We start from the raw sequence: 22,350 nt of genomic DNA on the forward strand, positions 1-22,350 counted from the left end.
CGCAGCGCCGTGCCGAGCGCATGGCGGGACGCGGCGGATGGCGGTGAAGGACGGACCGACAACTCGGCGCGCTGCACTGAGACTCACTTTAAATTAACTTAAGAGACAAAGAAGCAACAGAAAAAAAAAAAAGAAAAAAAAAAAAGAAAAAAAAAAGAAAAAAAAAAAAAAAAGAGCCCAGGGTTCGGTGCGCAGCGCAGCGCGGTGAGGATCGGCTCCTGTCCCGCCGGGCACAACGGGCGCCCCGCGCTGCGCTCCCTGCGGGGCTTTTCTTCTTTTTTATACCTTTTTTTTTTTCTCTTTTTTGGCGGATGCGGGGACACGAGAGCGGCCGGGCCGGGCAGGGGGAGGCCCCGCTGTGCTGCGTGTGGGCGCCGGGCTCCTCCCACCGCACGGCATCGCGGGCACCGTCCGGCACGGCCGGAGGGAGGGGAGCCCCGCACCGCTGCTCCGCCCGCGCTCACTTATGGCGTTTGGTGCTTTTCCTCTTCCTCCTCTTGAAGAAACAGCAGCACCTGCGGACAGATGGACGGGGATGGAGGGACGGAAGGATGGGAGGATGGAGGTGGAGAGGGATGGAGGAACAGAAGGATGGAGGGACAGAGGAGGGATGGAAGGATGGAGGGATGGAGGGACAGAGGCAGAGGGATGGAAGGATGGATGGAGGAACAGAGGAACAGGAACAAAATGATGGAAGGGCAGAGGAACGGTGCAGGGATGGAGGGACAGAGGAACAAAAGAATGGAGGGACAGATTGACAGAGGGATGGAGGGACAGAAGGATGGGGGGAAGGAGGGACCATCAGTGCCTGAGTGTGAGGGGAACAGGGGCCCCGTGGGGGTGGGGGCACACAGCGATCCCTGAGAGCCCCCTCAGATCCGTCCCACGGCCCTGCATGCGGCACCACCACGGTGACACCGGGCACAGCAGCACCAAGCATGGTGGCACTGCTCGCACTGTCCCTTACGGTGGCGGCGGGGCAGCGAGTGGGGTGCAATGTGGGGCTGGGGGCGTCCTTACTTTGTATCGTCGGTCACCTCCACCTCGGTGGGGGCTGTGATGGGCGCGTTCGAGTGCCCCGCCGTCGGGTCGTCCGTGTTCAGCTCTCCGTTGGTGGAGCTCATCACCTGCAGGGAGGCACACGTCAGCGTGGGGCCGTGCTGTGGGGTGGGGGGGGCGTCCCATAGGGCCTCATCCCTCGCCCCGCAGCAGCTGCAGGTGGCGGCCCCGCGTCGTGGGGGCCCCGGCTCCCCTGGCTGGGATGGCAGACGGCTGCTCCTGTGCTGCTGTGCGCCCAGCCGCCCCACAACCCCCAGCCAATCCCCCAGCAGCTTCACCGCCGTCCCTGAGCCCCGACTCGGCCGTGCTGAGGGGATCAGCCCCCAAAGGCTCCCGCAGCCCCGGAGGTCCCTCAGCACGGCAATGGCAGCCCGGTGCCGCAGGCCCCACCGTGAAGCCGGGCCGCCCCAGAGCTGTGGGACCACCAAGCCGTCACCCCCAGCCCGGAGGAAGAGCGGGCAGCGACCCGGCAGGGGACCAAGGGCAGCAGGAGGGCGAGCCGACCCACAGCCACCCCACGGAGCAGCGGGGCCGAGCAGCAGCGACGGGACGAAGCGCAGACAGAGGGAACGGCGCAGCGCAACCAGGGGGGACCCGGGGGTCCAAGGCACGGTGCCCCCCCGAGCCGAGAGCCGCCCGGGGAAGGGCGGAGGGAAGCAGGGCTCCAAGCCGTCGCCCCGTCCCAGCGATGGAGGAACGGCCCGCAGTCAGAGCCGCGTCCTGGCAGCGCAGCACGGCCGGCCTGCTCTGCCCCGCGCCCCCCTGCCCTCAGCACGTGGTTGTGTACCTGCACGGACCCCCCGAGCCGGCCGGCTGCCAGGCGAGCTCCCCCGGGCTCCTCGGCCGGCTGCCCGCCAGCGTGAGCATCCCACTGCTCCGTCCCATCGGGCGGCTGCTCGCGGCAGGCGGGAGGTAGAGGATGAAAAGAAACAAAAGAACAGAAAAGAGGAAAAGAATGGGGGGGGAGAAGGGAGAGGTGGGGGACAACGGGGCGAAGGGGGGAGGGGGGAAGAAGAGCGGCGGGAAGGAGTAGAGAAAGTAAGACATGCAAAAAAGCAAAAGCCGGGGCCGGAGCAGCTCGGGGGGAGGCGCTGGCGCAGCTCTGAGCCCTGCAGGAGCGCGCGGCTCCGGGCTGTGGGAGCTTTGTGGGGAAGCTGGGGAGGGCCGGAGCCACGCGGTGCCTCTGCCCCCACCTGCAGCTCACAGCGGGGCCTGGCGGCCCCGGTAGAAGCGCTGCAGACTCGAGCAGGGAGGCGGATGGAGCGCCGCGCTCCTCAGCCCTCATTGCTCAGCCTCTGAGGGTCCCAAAGGGCAGCAGCGCTCAGGCACCCGCACAGCCCCGCTCCCCCGAGCCCCAGCTGAAGGCACGAGGGGCTGCACAGCCACCGGCTCGGGGCTGAGGGTCGCTCGTCTCCTGCACAGCTCTGCGGTCCCCCAGCACCGCCCCACACACGCAGCGTGGGGCCACGCTCCGGAGCGGCCCCTCCTGGCGCCGGCTCCGCCCCACCGACGGGGGTGACCGGAACCACATCCACGAATCACACCGGGCGTCGCCCCCAGCTCCGCACCGCCGCCGTCCAGCAGCGCCGCAGCCCGCAGGCAGCCCCAGCTGCTCCCTCCCACCCGCAGCCACCGGTCAGCCGCCGGGATGCAGCCCCGGCACCGGGGCTGTGAGGAGCAGGAGGTGCCGGGGGAGGCCGCGCTGCCGCTCACCTGGTGTTTGGTGTGTGGCTGTGCTTTGTCTCTGCTCGGGGGCTGCACCTGCACCTCGCTGTGCATCGTGCCGATGGGGGTGGGCTGGGGATGCAAGGAGCGCAACGTCAGCCGTGCCACCGCCTGCGGCCAAAGGAACCAAGCAGCCCCAGCGCCCAGCCCGGCCCCCGGCCCACTGCTGCTGGTCCCCTGGCACGAGGAGGAGCCTCAGATTGCCGTCTAACAGCTCTACCGCAACAGCTGCCCCCCGCCCCCCCCTCCCCGCTCACCAGCGGTTTCCCAGCCCAGTCGTATTCGTAGTCGAACACGAAACCGTTCCTCTCAAACAGATCCGTGAAGAGCTTTCGCAGGTAATCGTAGTCCGGCTTCTCAAAGAAGTCCAAGCGCCGCACGTAGCGCAGGTATGTGGCCATTTCCTCTGCGGGGACAGGGGGGCTCAGTTTGGGGGGGGGTGGAGGTGTGGGGCCGGGCCGGGGCCACGCTGGGTGCCCTCACCTGGGAAGTTCTCGCACAGCACCTCCACCGGCGTGGCTCGCTTGGTGTCGCCGATCTTCTGGTACCTCTCCTTCAGTGTGTCCGCCTGGCGGGGGGAGGGGGGTCAGGGGGAGCAGTGGGGGGCAGCTGGGACAGCAGCGCCCCCACAGCACGGCAGGGACACGGCAGGGGCGGCACGGTGCGAGCAGCCCCCAGCCCTTTACCTTCAGGCCCTGCCAGGGAAGGCTCCCACGGAGGAAGTACATAAACATGTGGCCTAACGCTTCCAGGTCGTCCCTGCGGCTTTGTTCTGAGCGGAGACAGAAGCGGCCGTCAGCACCTCCCCCCCCACAGCCCCTCTCAGCCCCCCAGGCGGGTCGCAGCCCCCCGTACCCTTCCCCAGGTGGGTGTTGATGCTCATGTAACGCGCCGTCCCCGTCAGGCTCTTGTGCTCTCTGTAGGGGATGTGTTTTTTGGTCTCGGGGTCGATGTACTCTTTGGCCAGGCCGAAATCAATGATGTGAATGGTGTGCTGCCGTTTGCTGCCCGGCCGCCCCACCAGGAAGTTCTCGGGTTTGACGTCTCTGTAGATGAGGCTTTTGGTGTGGACGTACTCCATCCGTGTGATCTGAAGGGCACGGGGGGGGGTCGGTCAGTGGGCCGGGCCGCCTGCCCCCCACCCCCCTGCCCCCCCCCCCCCCACCCTACGGCCCCCCCCCCCCCCTCACCAGCTGGATGGCGATCATCAGGACGGTTTTGAGGGTGAAGGTGCGGTCGCACAGATCAAAGAGATCCTCCAGGCTGGGGCCCAGCAGCTCCAGCACCATGGCGTTGTATTTCCCGCAGGGGCCGAAGTAATAAACCTGAGGAATTCCTTCTGCGAGAGAGAAAAGGGGGGAGGTTTGGGGGGGGGGGGGGGGGGTGTTGTCAATGCGTGCAGCAGTGGGGGGAGCAGCCCCACGGCGCCTGGCAGCGCTGCCTCCCCCGGCTGGGGGCCCTGGGCCGTACCTGCATTGCCGAGCTGCTTGTAGAAGCGATATTCCAGGTGCAGCTGTGGGGCCCGGGACTTGATGGGCTCCTGCGAGGAGGGAAGTGGTGCTCAGTGCTGCTGGGGGGAGGCCCTGAGGTCAGCCCCCCTCACCCCCCGCCCCGCACTGCAGGACTCACCAATTTGATCGCTACGTATTCGTTGGTGTAGAGGTTCTTTCCTGCAGGGAAACACCAACAGAAGGCATCGCCACTGAGCGGGGCTCCCCGTCCCCACAGCCACAGGAGGACCTTCCCACCCACAGCTCCTAAAGGCCGAGCTGCAGTGCACAGCACACAGCTCAGCACGGCCCTGCGGCAGCCCCCCAGGCTCCCCCCCTGCTGCCCCCACGCAAAGGGACCCCCCCTCCTGCAGCCCAACGGAGCTGCATCTGCTCGCGGTTTCCTCCCAGCAATCTGCTCCTCCTGCCACGAGGTTTCATCTGAAGCCACCTGAAGCAGCAATAAATCCTCGCCGGGTGACAGCAGAGCCAGCTGCCGAGCAGGGTTACGGGGAAGGGATGAACGGGGGACAGGAAGGGAGCGGAGAAGGCAGGAGCTGCTGCCCCATCCGTGCACGGAGCTCCCCAGCACGCAGTGCCTCTGTGGGGACAGCAAGGGAAAGTCAGAGCCTGCCGTGGTTCGGTTCCAGCCGGGGCTCCTGGTTGTTCACCACAGTGCTGGAGGATGGGGGATGAGAAGGGGAGAAGAAATGCAGGGGGGGCTGCAGCCCGGCCGGATGGACATCGTGAATGTGAGCGGCAGCCCCTCCTGTGACCTGGGGGCAGGGAGACCATCAGCATCACTGCGAGCTGCTGGCCCCCAGCCTGCTAAAAAGGAAGAGGGAGCGAACAGAAAGCTCCAGGAGGGGAAAAGGGAAGGAGAACGGAAGGAGGGCAGGGGCTGCTCAGCCAGGCCTGTCCCTGCACAGCCCCGGATTTGTCCAAACTATGGCCGTGTTGACACCTAAAAGGCATTGCCCCCAGGTGGCACCTCGCTGCTGCGGGGCTGCATGGAAGCGGAGGTGGTTGCGAAGCAGAAAACTGAAATCCAAGCAGCAAAACGAGTGGCAGAGAGCAAATATTTGCCTTTGCAAAGGGGCCCTTTGCCCCATCAGCACGGCGCTGCCTCCAAACCAAGCCGTGCAATGGGGCAGCTGCTCCCACACGTCACGGCTGCACAGCGAGGGCAGCTCAGGCACTGAGTGCTCACCATGGCTGTGCTGCTCCCTCAGAGCAGCCATTGCTTTTAATACCATCCCAGAGAAAAACAAACCAGCACGAGCTCGGGGTTTGTGACACCGCAGCCGTGGGCTGGGGACCCACTCCTGTCTTCCTGCCCCCTCCAAAGAGCTGCTTTTAACTTTAGAAAGAAGAGGTGAAAGATGGAAGTTTAACTTGGAAAGAAGAAAGACACCGCGCTTCCGTTCTGCTGCTGGAAGCAGAAGCACTGGGGTGGGGAAAGGTAAGCAATCACCAAAAGGTCACAAGAAGAGACAAATCTGCACACGTTTGCTGCCTCTGAGGTGCAGCTTCGGGGCAGCCTGGCTGGCAGGGGGTGCAGGCAGGAAGCAGCAGTGGGGACGAGACGTGCCCTGAGGACTGCTTGCTTTGTGCCCACCTGGGGACGCCTGGCAGCCCGCTCTGCCCCCACACCACGACCCGGCCTCTCTCCTTCCCTCCTGCATCACCAGCCCTGCCCCAGAGCTCACAGCCTGCTTCACCTGGCACAGACTGAACTCCTGCAGGCATCAGCTGTGTGCTGGCACAGCCCTGCTGGGATTGCAGGCCTCCCCTGCCCCCGATGTCCATTGGGGAGGTGAAATCCCACTGAGAACCTCCCAGGGCATGTGGGGGGTCACAGAACCACAGCATGGCCCAGGTTGGAAGGGACCTCAAGGATCACAAAGCTCCAAAACCCCCCCATCACACGCAGGGCTGCCAGCCTCCCCATTTCACAGCAGCCCAGGCTGCCCAGGGCCCCATCCAACCTGGCCTTGAACACCTCCAGGGATGGACGGGGCATCACAGCCTCTCTGGGCAGCTGTTCCAGCACCTCACCGCTCTCATAGCACAGAACTTCCCCCTGACATCCAACCTCAATCTTCCCTCCCTCAACTTCAAACCATTTCCCCTTGTTCTGCTGTCATCTCCCCTTTCCAAGAGTTGATTCCCCTCCTGTTTGCAGGCTCCCTTCAGGTACTGCAGGCAGCACTGAGGTCACCCTGCAGCTTCTTTTCTCCATGCTGAACAAGCCCAGCTCCCTCAGCCTGTCTTTGGAGGGGAGCTGCTCCAGCCCTCAGCTCATCTTTGTGGCCCCTCTGCAACAGCTCCACGTCCTTCTTGTGCTGGAGGCCCCAGACCTGGACGCAGCACTGCAGATGGGGCCTCACGAGGGCAGAGTAAAGAGGGACAATCCCTGCTGCCCACCCCTCTTCCGATGGAGCCCAGGATCCTCGGGAGAGAGAGCGCTGCTTCCCACAGTGAACCCGAAAGGAGGGGAAGGGGGAGAGACGGACGAGGCGCCGCAGCGCAACCTTCACCCCACAGCATGTGGGAGAGGAAGCGCTGAGCAACAGAACCCGGCGGGGTCGGGGCTGCCCACGCAGTGCTGGGCTGCAGGAGGGCACGGCAGCACGAGGCACGGCGAGGACAGAGGAGCAGAAGGCCCTTCTCACCTAGGCGGAGCTCCCCGAAATTGCCGCATCCGATCTTCTTTCCGACGCGGAAGTTGGGACCCACCATTAAGACTCCCGAGTTGGTTCCGGCGCTCCGACTTCCATGGCTGCTCCTTCCTCCACCCGTCTTGGACATCCTTTTACCTTCCTCCAGCTCCCCTTTCCCTCCTCTCTTATCAAAATCCATAAGTTTGTGATACCCCGGCCTCTCCACGGTTACGCTGCTGCCATACAAATCCCAGAGCTGCTGAAAGTTGAGGGGGAGAGGAGAAAAGAAGCGGGGCTGCCCTCGGTCAGTGCAGCATCCCGGTGTGCGGCGGGGGGACGAGCCGGGCTACTGCAACGTTGGTGCCTCCCGAGGTGCCGCCGGGACGGTCATGGTCAGCGGTCACGAGGAGACCTTTGGTGGAGAGAACATCCTGCAGACGGGGTCCTCCCAGCGCCCGGCGAGCTGCAAAGGGGGGGAGAAAGGAGAGTCAGTGAAAGACGGAGCTGCGCGCCCAGCGCCCTGCCCCACGGGGTGGGAAAGGGGTGAAGGGGGGCTGCCGTGGGGAGAGCAGAGCTGGAACTGCTGCCCTACGTCCTGAGTGGGAGGGAAGTTGTGCCGTGTGAGGCAGAAGGCCGTGGGGAGGACAGGGCACCCATAGAGGGGGGTGGCAGAAGGGGCTGAGCCCCACGGAGCAGAGCACCCAGCATGGGGCGGCTATGGGGCACAGAGCTGAGCCCTACGGAGCAGAGCAACCAGCATGGGGCAGCTATGGGGCACAGAGCTGAGCCCTACGGAGCAGAGCCCCCAGCATGGGGCGGCTATGGGGCACAGAGCTGAGCCCCCAGCATGGGGCGGCTATAGGGCACAGAGCTGAGCCCCAAGGAGCAGAGCACCCAGCATGGGGCAGCTATGGGGCACAGAGCTGAGCCCCAAGGAGCAGAGCACCCAGCATGGGGCAGCTATGGGGCACAGAGCTGAGCCCCAAGGAGCAGAGCACCCAGCATGGGGCGGCTATGGGGCACAGAGCTGAGCCCCACGGAGCAGAGCACCCAGCATGGGGCAGCTATGGGGCAAAGCACAGTGGGTGTGCAGCTTCCTACAAACAGAGGATGCTGGCCCTGGAGGAGGTGGGCTGCGAGGATCCCTGTGGTCAGGACCAGGTGCAGAGCAGCTTTTGCTCCTTGCCATGCAAGTGGATGCGAGGCCCCATCGTGCTGTGGCACAGATGCTGGCACCTGGGAGAGAGATCTGGGTGGAAAGACAGCAGCCCAAGGCACAAAAAGCCCCTCTGCTCACCGTGAGCTGACACCAACATCATTACGGGGGCAGAGGAGAGGGACGGACAGACAGCCAGGCTCACACAGCCACCACAGATGGGTTTTTGCCCCTGTGGCTGCAGTCCCCTCCGCTCCCCTCCAGCTCCTGCTGCACTGCTGTCAGTCCTCAGCTCTGCTACCGTGGGTTAACCAAGCAAACCCAGCCCCCTCCAGCACTCAGACTGCAGGAAATGAGCGCACTGCAAGCCCTGACGCTCAGCCAAAGCCCATAAAACTTTTTACTGGCTTGCAATAGCTATTAATAATAATAAAAAAGGCTTCTTGTGCTAAAGGATGCACGGGGGGAGGGGGGACGAGGGAGGGTCTGAGAGCACTTTCAGGCAGCCCAGGAGCTGCAGGGCTGCCCTGCTCCCCCCCAGCAGCACACCTGGCTTTGGAGCACAGCGCCCGCAGTGAGGCTGAGCAGTGAGGGTTACGGGCTCCGTTCCTGCAGGCTCTGAGCTGCCATCTCTGGAGCATCCTGCTCTGCACCCCAACGCTGCTCCCACCCTCCTCACTGTGCCACGCTGCCATGGCATCAAACCTATGGGGTGAAGCACCGCACGGCGGGGGACACCGAGCTGCCCTGGCTGTGGGGCAGGAAGGGCTGCGGTGATGCTCAGAGCGGCGCCTCCCCGTGCTTTGCTCCCCCCCAGCACACAGCACGTCACACCCTGCTCCTCGCTCCTTGATGTGGTCTTAAAGCAAAGCAGAGCTCCCCTGTAGCAACGTGAAGAGCTCTGAGTCCAGGAAGCAAAACCAAAACGCGCTGCAGAGCAAAACGCAAGCGAGCAGCGGCCCGATGGAACGGAACTCCAGAAACAATGAGAGCCCCAACGGGGCCACGCAGAGCTGCTGCTCTCGGCTGGGTTTCCTCATCTGCCCTGCAGTTTGCAGCCTGCGCTGAAATATCCACGCTCAGAGGCTCCTGAGCACGGCTGCAGGCCTGAAAGGCTGGCAAGGTGTTTCTAAAAGTTCTTTCCCATGCAGTGAAACCTGGCAGTGCCAGCCGGGGCAACACTGTTCTGGGCCCTCCAGGCACTGATGCCATTCCCAGCCCAAAGAGGTCACAAGAGAAGAACGAAAGAGGGGAACGGAGAGGAAGGAGCCCGAGGTCGCTGCCCCCTGCTGCTGCTGCTGCTGGCACACAGCGTTGCTCCCCACCTGCACGCAGGATGGATCCCAATGCTGCAGAAAGGAAATGCAGCTGCATGCAGATGAAAGAATGAGAAGCTCCTGAGAGCACAAGGAAGAAAAGCCCTCAGCTCCGCACTGATCCTGCCCAGCCGCTGCCTGCAGTGCCCTTCGGGCCTGGATCAGGGTTGGAGCTCCTCAGCAGCTGAGAGCTCTGAGAAAAGCCCTGTCACCACAGGAGGGAAATCCAGATGTACAAAAATCCAACTGTTCCTCATCTTCTGGGAACTGAATGTCCCAGCCCAGTTTGTCTGAGGCCAAAGGCAGCACCTCCTGCAGGACAGCAGGAGCAGCACCTGAGCGCAGATCAGCGTGGGCTGCCATCTGCTGCACCCGCTGCTCCTGCTGCAAGGAGGGGAAAGCTCACAGCACGGAGCAAACACGTCCTGGCTCTGCCTCCCTCTGTGCATTGGGATGGTGCAGCACCAGCAGACGTCCCAGCCCAACAACAGGCAGCAGCTCCTTCCAGCCCAGCTTCCTCCTGGGCCCTCAGGGGAAGAGCAGAGCAGTGGTGAGAAGGGTAAGAAGCGCGGCCATCCAGTGGAGAAGGCAGCTCTGGGTGAGAGCTGTGCCATCACAGCTCAATGAAGGCCCAGCGGCTCCGTGCCGACGTCTCTGCAGAGGCCTGGGAGCAGCAGAGCTGAGGGCTTTTGGGGTGAATCCCATCAGCAAAGGAAGTCCTGGCAGCAGCTGCCTTCCCAGCAGCACCCCGGGGTTCCTGCTGCCGCAGAACATCTCCTCCCAGCCCTGAAGTGAAGCAGGGATGGTGCCCAGCCCTGCTCACCACGGCGGAGCTCTCCCAGCTCTGCTCACTGCTTCCTCCTTCGCACGCTGGTGTCGGCACAACAGGAAGCTCCCACTGAACACCTCACTGCAACGTGGGGCTGCTTAGGGCAGCACGCAGCTCAGCTCCGCAGCTCCCACCCCACAGGGCTGACAGCCCGCCTTGCGTCTGCCTGATCTGGGGAAAAAACACAACCAAAAACCCCAACGAAACCCTAAACTGGGAAAGCAAAGCTTTTAATCCAACATGATCTGAGCATCCTTGTTCCAAACCTCCCCTCCCTTTTCCTGGCTCCCTGCTCCGTGCTGCCCCGCGTCCCTTTGAGGCTCTGAGCCACGAAAATGAAAAACGCTGGGATTAGGAAAGGAAATAAATAAAAAGGAGGAACGGTTTTGAACTGAAGAAAGGGAGATTTGGATTAAATGAGCGGATGAAGGTCTCTCCCAGAGGGTGGCAGGGCGCCGTCCCATAGGAGCCCCATGGAGGAGGGGCAGCCAGCCCTCGGGGGGCACTGGGTGATCTTTAGGGTCCCCTCCAACCCAAACCACGCCACGATTCCACAAACGAAGAAAGCATTTGCTGTCTTTCCTCCCCATCCCTCCCCCCAGTCTGAAGGGTGCTGTGAAAATGATGGGTTTTTCTTCCTGAAAATGATGGGTTTTTCTTCCTGCCCCGCAGCGCCCGCCTTCCCCTTCCAGCTCTGCCACCCATTAACTGCTCCCCACGCCAGGATTGCTCCCTCCCCAGCACACATCGCGCGCTGCAGGCGCTCCTCACCTCCAACCTCCCACCTCTCCAGGCCATTTTCTCCCAGCTCCCAACCATTCCCGCAGCCCTTTCACGGATCACCATACATCACCCCACGGAGAACATTTGCTATTGACACAGCTCTGCTTCACAGCTCGCTGGCCTGACAAATGCTCAGCTCCACTGAGCTCTCACCACGCAAAACCAATAATGAGTCACGCATGATTTCATTCAGATCTTTGGAGGTTACAAGCTGACACATTCAAAATCATCAGGCTGCTGGAAAAGCACAATCTCAGCTGCTCCTGAGATCCCAGGGATGGTGGGGAGGGACGAGCATCTCTGCTGAGCAACGCACCCGCAGCCAAAGGCAGAGCTCTGCTTTTCCTTGCATCCCCATCCAATGCCATCGCACCTGGATGGAAAATATTAGCAGGATTTTACCACAGAGCAGGAAATGCCACGGCTGGGATTTCAGCAGCAGCACGGGAACCAAGGAAAAGGCTAAAAATACAGCCCTAGGAAATACAGTAATAACAGTAAATATACAGACGCTAAAATAAGACCAGGTCTAAAAACGAGGCTGAAAAGGATCAAACACAGCACATCCCATCTGAGAACTGAGCGCCCCAGAGGGCACTGAGGGCTTGGGCTCAGCAGCCACAAGCTCAAACTGCCATTAAGCCCACCAGAAAGAAAACAGTGATGCTCTATCAGAGAGCCCCGAATGGAAACAGTCCTGTGGTCGGCTGCGTGCTGCTGTAAGAAGGACTCTGTGCCTGCGTTCAGCCCGGTGTGAGGAGAGATTGTGCCCAACTCAGGCCCAGCAGCTCTGGCTCCTGAGCCTCGAGGCCTTCTGCAGCACAGCCACTGGGCTGGATCCACAGTGCGAGGGAACAGCAGCAACGCCAAACCAACGTGGGGTCAGGAGCAGCAGATCTGGGGCAGGAAGGAGCTGGGCACCAAACTGGCACGGGGTCGGATGCAGCAGGCTGCAGGGCAGGGAGGAGCTGAGCACCAGCACCCCCCTCCTGCTCACTGCTGCTCTCCGAGACCATCAGCAGCTGCTGGGCCAGCAGAGGCTCTGCTCCAGGCTGGGAAACTGAATGATGAACAGAAGACCCAGCTCCAGCTCCAGCCTGACGCCCTGCTGCTTGCACCTGGTGCTCCTGTGCACAGGCCAGGCAGTCTCCTTGCTGCCATGTAAGCAGGATGCTGGAGGTAACAGGAGCAGCGATCCTTGTGAGCCATGGGAAAGATGCAGGCTCTGCTCCTGCGTGAAGTAACACGGGCTGTAACTCTGCAGAATCCATCACATCTCAGCAGTTCAACACAAAGAGGCCAATCAGGACGCTGAAGTGGTTTCGGTTTCACACATGCAGACGCAGCAGTAGTAGGGGAAAGGAAGCTCCTGACAGACAAAGCTCGAGTGCTGTGTTCAGCTTTGGGCTCCTCACTACAGGAAAGACATTGAGGCCCTGGAACGTGTCCAGAGAAGGGCAAACAAAACTGGTGAGGGGTCTGGAGCACAAGGCTTCTGAGGAGCGGCTGAGGGAGCTGGGATTGTTCAGTGTGGAGAAGAGGAGCTCAGGGGAGACCTCACTGCTCTCTACAACTTCCTGAAGGGAGGCTGTGGTGAAGAGGGGTTTGGCCTCTTCTCCCAGGCAACGAGCAGCACACGGGGCAATGGCTGCAAGTTGTACCAGAGGAGGTTTAGGTTGGACATAAGGAAGAACTTTTTCTCTCAGAGAGCGGTCAGGACTGCAATGGCTGCCCAGGGAGGTGATGGAGGCGCCGTCCCTGGCAGTGCTCAAGAGGTGCCTGGATGAGGTGCTGCATGATGTGCTTTAGTGCTGGTGGTGGCAGTGGTGATGAGGAGAGGGTTGGACTGGATGATCTTACAGGTCACTTCCAACCTTGTGATTCTATGAAAGCAGAGCCTCGAAGTGGGAGACCGGAGAAGAACAGCAGCAGCCACAGCCTGGCACCCAGACACTGCATGCAGTGCAGGCATCGTGCTGATGAGGCCCTTTGGGCTCCTGCTCTGCACAAGAGCAGCGTTCAGTGGGGCCCTTCGTAGCCCCAGCAGTGGCTTGAACAAGTGGTCTCAGCCTCGAGCCCCCCGCACACACCGCCTTCTGCAGCTCTGCCAGCAGGTTTTCTATTGAAACCCAACAAAGCGTCCACAGCACAACGAGCTCTGCCTGGACACCAGATCCTAATTAAGTCCACGCTGCTGCTGGGAGGCAGAGCTGTAAAGGAACCAGCTGCCTTCCAGGAACACGCAGCAGCTGGCCAGCACAAACCTGCACGCAGTCCCACGAGAGCATCCTGAGCTGCAAGGCCAAGTCCAGCGAGATTCAGAGCACACATCCCAGCCAGATCCGATCTGAGCTCTCCCAGTGCTGCAGTTCACCCCCTGTGATGCCCAAGATTTGCTTTCAAGCCCGCTAACTCTGTGCTGAACAAGCTCCTGAGATCTGCGATCAAATCACCAAGTTCCATTGGCACTTTGGGCAGCGGAGAAGCCTGAGGAGCTGCTGCCTCAGCAGCTGCCACGCACAACACCTCAGACAGGACGGCCCTGTTCTGTATTTCAGCCTCTGCCACCAGACACAGATCTTTTATTGCCATTTCTGCTTCAGCTGCAGGCAGAAGCCGCAGCAAGAGCTCAGCCACACTTCCTGCTGCCTGGGCTCACGATTCTCCACCACCACGACCAACCATCACGCTGTCAGCGCCAGCATCCGTGCTGTGCCCTGGGAGCGGGGCAGCAAAGCATTCCAGCCTTACGCCAGGCTTCTGAGCCAGGCCAGCTCCTCCCACTGCACCTTCCTGCCCAGCCCTGGGCTCACAGCCCGCAGCACCGACACGGAGGTTTCCACACCAGTGATGATCCTCAGCAGCAGGGTGGAACAGCCACTTCCATTTCACAGCTCGCTTCTGAGGCCGGAACGCCTCCCCTGTGTCACTGCAGCCTGCAGTAAGGTTAAGACCACCTCCAGCAGCACGCTGCCTCCCCAGCCCCGTCCCTGGATACTCCCACATCCTCAAAAGCCAACACTTCTAAAAGCAGCACCAAGCACTTGCTCGCCGTTCTCCCCACGAGGGATCTTAGCACAGCAATGGATGCAAACCAAGAGCTGCCATCGGTTTCCCAGGCAGCCAGAAGGGAGGAAGGCTTTCTCCTCTCTTCCTCTACAACCACAGAAGTGCTGCACTTCTGCTCCACAGCAGCAGCAGCCCAGACTGACGCACAGCAGAGGTTGCAGACCTGCCCAGCAACAGGCTTTGGGGCACCTGAGGACTTTGCTCTGCTGTCGGTGCCATCAGTGCACCTCACAGGAGCAGCAGAGATGTTTTGGCAAGTGAGTGCCCGTTCCCCAGCCCCCAGCTGTGGCCTTGCTTCCCAGCCTGGCAGTGGGGCTGCTTTGCATGGTTTGCCGTTCAGAAATGTGGGGTTTTTCCCCTTCCTCCTCCAAACACGCAGTTCTAAATGCACTAAATGCAGTTCAAAGTTAGTGTGAGGATTTCATTCAGATGGATGAGGCTCCTGAAGAACCTCCGAGCCCCAACCTGTGCAGTAAGAACAGCAAAGCAGGGAGATGGGAGCACATCCTGCTGCTCTCAAGGCTGGCTCTCCTAACTTCATACCATTACTTCTCCTCACACTGCTGCGACAGCACTGATGTAACCCTTCAATTTGCTCCCATTTATGCAACCTCTGGAGGCTGAAGATGGAAAACAAACAAGGATGTGACAGCAACAACCCCAACCCCAGACACCTCAGAGACCCCACAGCCTCAAGTCCCACACGTGCTTCCTTCCAGCACAGAGGGATTGGCTGCAGTGAGGACAAGGGGCTCCACATCTGGTCTGCAAAGGGACAGAAACGTTTCCCAACTCTTATCCTGTAACAAAGGGAACTCCTGGATGCATGCGGCTCCTTCCCTTCCTTCTCTCCCCCAGGCCCAAGCTAGGGACAGGCTCAGAACCTCCTGTCCACCTGGAGGAGATTTCCTCCCTCCCAACAGCCAGGACACCTCCCAGCACCCTGGGCACGACCCAAGCAGCAGCATTCATTGGTGTGTCTTCCTGCTGCTCCCAATTGCAAGCTCCAGGGGTTTTCCAGACGGCTGATGCAAAGGTTAAATGCCCTTTGGTTCTTATGCTCTCTGCAGCTCGAGGTACTTCACCGAGGAAGCGAAGTAGGGGGAACTGAGAAGGGGGAACTGAGGCACAACTGCCCACCATCACACAGAACGCTTCGCAAGTGGGAGAAGAACCCTGGGAGGTGGAGAAGGAGGGCAGGCTGTGCTCCCCATCCTACAAACAGCTCAGAGCACAGGGGGGCTCAGCATCGCAGCCAAAGGCACTGATCCCTCCGGGAACAGCACGGAGCTGAGGCTGGGGAAGGGCTCTGCACCAGAGGGCAGCAGGCAGGGAGCAGATCCCCAGGGAGCTGCTCATTCATGCATGAGGAGTGGGGCACTCAGCCCTACAGCAGTGAGGGGAAGCCAGGAGTTCGTATTTTACCCCAAGGAAGAGCACCCAGAGTGCTGCAGCCCCACAGACCCCAAGCACAGGCCAAGGCTCTGTGCAACGCCTGCTGGTTTGTGCACTGCGAGATGCGTGGCAGCAGGCTTCCCATCTGGGGCTGTCACTGCACACAGCTCTGCCTGGCCTCACGTCATGCGTATCACCACCAAACCCTCTGCTGTCAGCAGGATCTGGGCTGGCATAAACACTTTTAATAGTAGGAGCTTTTTCTTTTTTTTCCCCTTAACCCATATCCTTCTGACAGAACCAGGTTAGGAAGCAGCTGCACCGGCAGATCCGGGGTGGCCTTCTGTGATGTGAGGTGGGGAGAAAGGGAACAAGCAATCACTTCCATCACCAAAATACACCTCATTTCAACTCCTCTATGGTAACACAAAAGCAGGGGGCACTACCAGTGACCGAAGCAGCTCTGCTGTGTCCCAGCAGAATCCTGGAGGCGGGGGATCAGGGGGTGCTGCTCCCACCGGTGATGAGGCTGCTTCCATTTCTGGGCTGTGGAGCTGCAGCACTGCCAAGCCGAGCTGTCCCACATTCCAACAAGCACTGCTTCTCCCCCTGCTCTCTCCCTCAGGCTGCCCGAAGCCTCACGCATTTCCCAAATTGCTGCCAAATCTTAAGAATTGGGAGGGGAAGGAGAAGGGTGGAAGGGCAAGGTTCCAGAGGGGTTCACAGGGAAATCTCTCCCCTGAGCCGTCAGACTCCCCATAGTGGGATGCCAGCGCTGTTTCCCTTTTAGAAGCAAGCTGCAGGGGCTCACCTCTGCCCTGCCCCACATGAGGACAGCTTCCAGGGCCACCAGCAGGACCCAGGGCCCCCCCACGGGTGGAAGGAGCAGAGAGGAGGCACCGTGCAATTAATCCTCCCTGCAGAGTAAGTGGGGCAGAGGGACGTGCTGTGGCACGGCAACATCCATCTGCTCACACACCAGCGTCAGCAGCGCCTTCGGAGAAGCAACGAGAGACCCGTGAGGCATTTCCCCCCCCACCCCCTCTATTACAAGGCCGAGCAGCTCAGCCCTTCCTCGCATCCTCTCTCGGAGGTGCACAAGTGAACCTGCTGTTTTCATAGGCGGGGAAGCAAAGCAATACAAAACAGACACACCTCAGATCTCCCCGTGAGATCAGGACGGCACCAAAGCAGGAGCACCGCGAGGGCTGCAGATGGAGAGGCAGCCCCAGAGCTGCTACAGGTCAGGAGAGGGATGCGTACACATGGAAACCTCTCAAGGAGTTCATCCTGCAGCCAGCCACCTCTCAGGCAGGGAGCTGTGGTGCAACCTTGCTGCTTTCTCCCCTTCCCTTACCTGCTCAAGACCTGCTTTTCCGGGCTCCACACAAAGGGATGATCTGTAGTGTCAGAGGAACGTGCAGGAGACACCCCCGTGAGGACCCGCTCCATGCTGCTGCTATTAATATCTGGAACATTACTTGCATGTACAAACTGTCCCTTCTCCCTCATTTCTGGGCTCTCACTTCTGTGAGCTGTCCCAGAAAGCCCAGCCAACACACGCTCACCCTTCCTTAGCACACACTTCTATCTGAAACCCAAATCTTTTGCTTCCAGTTCCTGCCACTTCTCCTAGTCCCTGCAGCTGCACACCACTGGCTTCCTCACTCACCGCACAGCCCATCTAATGGGCCTAACCCCATCGCTGCCTTTGTTACAGTGCTGCTGGGTGCCCACTGCAGCCTCAGAGGTGGCATGAATCCCTCCCAGGGCCCTTCATGGCTATGGATGGGCTGCAGGCTGTGCTCAGACTGCACAGACTCAGCTCAGGTACCTCCACAGTCGGTGCCAGGCGTCTGCAAAAGGGAATGAGCCAACGTCCATCTTCCTTAACAGCCCCCTGCGCCCGGCTCCCCTGTGCTGGACGGGGCTCTGACAGAAGCCTGCACTTCCCCATCACACTCACAGCCACCCCAGCCAGGCTGAGGAGCATACAGGCTATTTTTTACCTAAGCACAACTCAGTTAAATAGTCAAGAACCCAACGAGAGCGCAGAGCGCACACAGCAGAGGCTCGGTGTGCAACTGAGGCAGAGCAGATTTCAGCGCCAGAGCTGGAACTGGGAACTCAGCCTGGCTGCACAATCAGAGCTGGGCAAAGTGCAGCGGGTTCCCCCCGGCAGCGCGGCCTCACCAACCCACCTCCAGGGGGGCTCCCCGTGGGCCAGGCAGTGGCACAAATCGAGAAGGATCGCAGCGAGGCGAGCGAGGAGAAGCCATGAGCAGGTCCAGGGCACGGGAAAACTGCCGTTCGCAGGGCTGCTGTGGAGCATTTCACAGCCACCAAAGGCCGAAGCAAAAGCAAAAGCAGCCCAGCGTTTCTTTTCCGATGGGATTTGTTCACCAGGAAGTCGACGCGCGCTCCAGCCCGGCTCCCCGCGTTGGAAGCGGCCCCAAACCTGAGCCTTCAGCCCTGGCAGTGGGACAGACACACACCCAGCTGCACAGACGTTTCCTCCCTGCGCTGCTGCTCGGGCCCACGGGGCAACATGGGGCCCTCGTAGACCTGTATGCACAGAGACCAAAGCGTTTCCTGCAATCCCCTCTGCTCCCTCCCCCCTTCGTGGATGTTCTTCTCTCAAACTTCTTCCTTAAGGCAAATATTTGGAGTCCAGCAGGCATTCCTCATTGCAGGAACAAGTTAAATATTGGCCCTAAAACACCAGCAAGTGCCTTTGAACGATTTCAGGCTGGAGAAACATTGCTCTGGACTTTGATTTCTGGCTCTGAGCAGAAATAGGAGCAAAGCACTCGGAGCTGCACTCCTGTCCCAGGAGCTGTCAGCATCTGGGATCTGTCCCCTGCTCCAGGTGTCTGCTGTCACCCCGCTGCACTGCATCCTCTGGTTATTTCAAGACCTGCACTCGGATACTCAGAGATGTCAGAGCAGACCTGAGGGGAACAGCAGGTGCCCCCCCAGGCTGCAGCTCAGCCTCCAAGCAGCATCCTTTGTGGGGTCTGTGCTGGGGAGCACAGATGGAGGCTGTGAGCAAAACCATTGGGATAAGGGGAACCAACAGAGCTGGGGGTGGGGTAATCCAGGAGAGCGCAGAATGGGCTGGAAAGCCCGGCTCCTTTCCCACTTGGAGCTGGGAATTCAGGCAGGGAGAGAAACAACTTCATCACCACCAACAGCTTGTGTCAAAAATGGAGAAGAAAAAGGGTCTCATGTTGTCAATCAGCACTGACCCAACAGCAAAAAGCAGTGATTTCCTAGCAGAGGACATCAGGCACTGATGAGGTCTGCAAGAACAGCAGCACAGAACCACGCTCCTGCCAAGGAAAGCTTCACAGAATTCAAGACCAACGTTAGCCCCTGTTAATTAACTTAAGAACAACCCTCCCAGGAAGGCAAAGCCTGCGCATCACCTGCCAAGCATCTCGTTTGCCATTTGGAAAGCAAAAGCCAGGCCTCCTTCATTAAAAAATATTACATCACATTAAACAACCAAGGGCCACAGGCCACTCTCTGCTCAGTGCTCTCCCTGGGAACAAACCCTTACAGCTGTGGGTCACGCGCCTCTCGACCCACCCACGTGAAGCTCTGCCTGCAGGCTGATGCTTACCTGGATGGAGCAGCATTCCCTAAATCACAGAGCATGAGAGCACTGACCCTCACTGAGCTCCCTGAGCGGCTGCAGCGCCGCACCGCAGCGCACGGAAGCAGCCAGCCCTGTGGTTTCCCATTCACTGCTTCGCCCCTTTGCCCCACAGCAGGACGGTGCTGTCAGAACCCCCGAGAGGTTTGGGGAGAAAACTGGTGGTTCTGAACACATCGGGCCAACCATAAGGCATGGGAGGGCTGAGCCAGGTTTGTACCCCAAAGGGGCACCCAGCAGCACAGCAAAGGGATCCTGAGCGCCTCTGCCAGAGGTGTGTGCTGCAATACTTTATTTTAACCCAGTTTTGTGCAACAGGAAGCACCAAAGCTGGAGCAGGATTTCAGGGGATTCCTAGGAGATGGAGGGCAGCCAGCATGGCGATGGGAGCCCAATGTCAAAAGCCCCAATGCTCAGCGTGCAGCTGCTCCAGAAGTCACCTCTCTGCCTCCCTCACCGCTTAGCCCTCTGCCTGCTGCACTGCCACAGCCCTCCAGGAGGCACTGACTGCCAGCAGGAAGCACAGGGATCCATTCTAATTAAAAAAAAATAAACAGATAAATTAGAAATCCCACAATTTATAAGCGCACAAGGTGCTGCTCCACGCACACAAGGGATGCCTGTAGCAAGCTCAGTCTCCCTCCCCCTTCCTCCCCCCCCCCAGCAGGGCAATGGGCTGAGGGTTTGGCAGCACAAAGTGCCATCATCCTGAGGCTTTGGTCTCCAAAACCCAGCCATGCAGGTACTCAGCCTCCTGGCCACACAAAGGCTGGGGCTGTCAGCAGCTCTGCTGCTGCCAGAGCACAGGCTGCACACACACACACACACACGGGATGGAGCAGCCACAGAACAGCACTGCTGCTCCCAGCACAGCACTTCTCCTCACCACAGCAGCTCAGGAAAGCACCAGGGGAAGGGGAGGGTACAGACAGCCCGAGCCCAGGAAACGTGTTTACTGGCATGCTGCTCTCAGACATCATCTCCTCCAGCCCAGAGGGGGTGGGGGGAAATACTGATTGTCCACCAGCACCAGCCTCGTGCAGTTCCCATTGATCCGCTGAGTCACTCTCAGATTAGCAGTTTTGACAACACTCGGGCGGCACAGGAGCTCAGAAGCAGAATACAAAGCAAGAGGAGACGCAAAGCCTGGCGCTGCACCGGCGCAGGGAAGCACTCAGAGCAGAATTCGGAAACCTGCTGAACTGCGACTGCCAACTTCCTCCTCTCCACTCACTCATCTGAAGAGCGCAGCAACAAGAAAACCAAACACGAGCCACGCTGCAGCCACACAGAGCTCCATTCAGGGCTTCCCGAGATGCTGCCGGACACACAAACATCCTCCCCTGCAAACCAACGCCAACTGCACCCCGGTTGGTTTGGTGCAGGCATGGAGCAGAGCAGCAGCTGTATTTGCAGAGGACTACAGAACCCATTTGTACCCACTTATAAGGCCTTACAGGTTTGAAGGCTGGCAACCAAGGCTGCGGGAGGGCAGCACCCTGCAACAGCAGGATGATCCCAACAACCCCTGGGGAACTCGGGGCTCCCCCAGGTGCACACCAGCAAGGAGCTGCCACCAACCCAGCAGCACGGTTGGGTTCAATCGTCACTGTTGACCCTCCAACCCTCCCAGAGGCTCCACAGCAGCACTAAAACCAGCCCTGACCAACGCTCCTATCCACAGCGCACCAAATTACAGCAAAACCCAACAAATCTCTGGCAAGCCCCAGCTGCCAAACCCACCCCAACACAGCGAAGGCCTCTCCCCGCCATCCCCACGGAGGCCTCCTGCCCTAATTCACAGCGATTCTCTTTCACTGGCAAACACCAAACGCTCGCTCCCATCTGTTACATAAGGGCCAGCGCTCCGAGCTCGGCGGTGGCAGCTCGGGGTGGGGCAGAGGGCTGCACACCCCCAGGACAGCCCTGCTGCCCCATGAACTCACTCACTCCTCGGGATTTATTTCCGGATATCCAACCACTTGTTGTGCAGAAGGTAAAGCAGTTTAACGAGGCAACTTCCCAACGCAGCAGCGCGCCTCGTTCCCACACCAGCAGCCGTTTCACATAGGACAGGACCGGGCAATGGCTGACCTCCAGCTCAGGTTGGTTTCACCAACTTCACCGTTTCACTTCAGAGCCACACACACACACACACAATATGGCTGGTGGCTGCCCGGACCACACGCCGTTCCTCCACGCCCAGCTCCCGCACAGAAGCCCAGCGTTCCCCCCTCGGGCTGAGAGCTCTGCTGCTCTCCCTGCACCCGCAGACAGCAGCACGGGGTGGTTGTTGAGGTGGGGGGGCTGCTGCCCGCAGAGCTCTCCCCATCCGCAGAGCTCTCCCCATAGGAAGGCAGTTCTCCCCGTGCTGGCGGGGCAGGAGGAAGGGGAGGCCGCTTTATTTCTCCCCCCACCCCCCGTTCGTCACATCCATCCTCAGCAGCTCGGCTGAAGAAAAAAAAAAAAAAAGCTTTTTTTTTTTTTTTTTTTTTAAACACCGTGCCCAGCACAGCCCCCCAGCCCCAAACCAACGCTTCCAGAGCTCTGAGGGGAAAGCGAAGCCCCATACAAAGGGCCCACGTCCTGCAGGCCCCGCCACAGCGGGCGGGGGGAGCGCAGCCCGGCCCTCAGAGCCCCTCAGAGCCCCGCTCGGCGCCTCGGCTCGGGCTCCCAGGCCCCACGAAGGCCCCGCAGCCCCATCACCCCCACCGGCCCCCGCACCGCCCCGCTCCCGCTCCCCGCCGCCGGCACCGCCCGGCCCGGCCTCCCCCGCCCCAACGCTGCCCGGTCCCGGTCGGGGCGAAGCGCGGCGGCAGGGCGGTCCCGGTAGCCGTTACCTCGGCGGTCCCTCAGCGCCGGGCCCCGCAGCCGCTGCCCCGCGGCCTGCCCATGGCGGCGCCCCCGGCCCGGCTCTCCTCACGCCGCCTCTCGCCTCCCCTCACCACTCCAGCCAACGACACCGCTACGCCGCCGGCGTAAGCTCCGCGCTCGCCCATGCGCCCCCCACCACGCTGCTGGCGCAAGAGCCCTTCCTGAATACCAACTCCGGAGCGGTGCGCGGCGCAAGCGCAGCCGATGGGAGGATGGTGGCGCAACGGCGTTGGCGTAAAGCGCGGTCGAGAATAGGAGGCTGGAGGCGAACGGCGGGCGGGAGGCTTTACGACAACGAGGCGCGCTTTACGGCAGCGCCGCGCTCGGCGGCTG

The 22,350-nt window shown here is 60.7% G+C and overlaps 1 protein-coding gene across 2 annotated transcripts; it reads right to left on the reverse strand.

The window, feature by feature from the left end:
* Positions 1-72: 72 nt before the first annotated feature.
* CSNK1G2 (casein kinase 1 gamma 2) lies at positions 73-22,166 on the reverse strand. 2 transcript variants are annotated; one of them, XM_052702804.1, is made up of 13 exons: positions 21,984-22,166; positions 6,950-7,400; positions 4,414-4,454; positions 4,255-4,324; positions 3,975-4,123; positions 3,640-3,874; positions 3,471-3,556; positions 3,268-3,352; positions 3,042-3,190; positions 2,773-2,856; positions 1,847-1,951; positions 1,021-1,127; positions 73-515 (listed from the first exon to the last, which is right to left on the reverse strand). In XM_052702804.1, exons 2-13 carry the CDS (start codon positions 7,134-7,136, stop codon positions 461-463), a joined length of 1,353 nt encoding a protein of 450 aa, XP_052558764.1. In that variant the 5' UTR covers positions 7,137-7,400; positions 21,984-22,166; the 3' UTR covers positions 73-460. The 2 variants fall into 2 exon arrangements, with proteins under 2 accessions (XP_052558764.1, XP_052558765.1); XM_052702805.1 differs by lacking the exon at positions 1,847-1,951 and having other exon boundaries at positions 21,984-22,121.
* Between the last annotated feature and the right edge of the window lie 184 nt (positions 22,167-22,350).

Source organism: Tympanuchus pallidicinctus, unplaced genomic scaffold, assembly GCF_026119805.1.
Source record: "Tympanuchus pallidicinctus isolate F22 unplaced genomic scaffold, pur_lepc_1.0 scaffold46, whole genome shotgun sequence".
Classification (NCBI taxonomy): domain Eukaryota; kingdom Metazoa; phylum Chordata; class Aves; order Galliformes; family Phasianidae; genus Tympanuchus; species Tympanuchus pallidicinctus.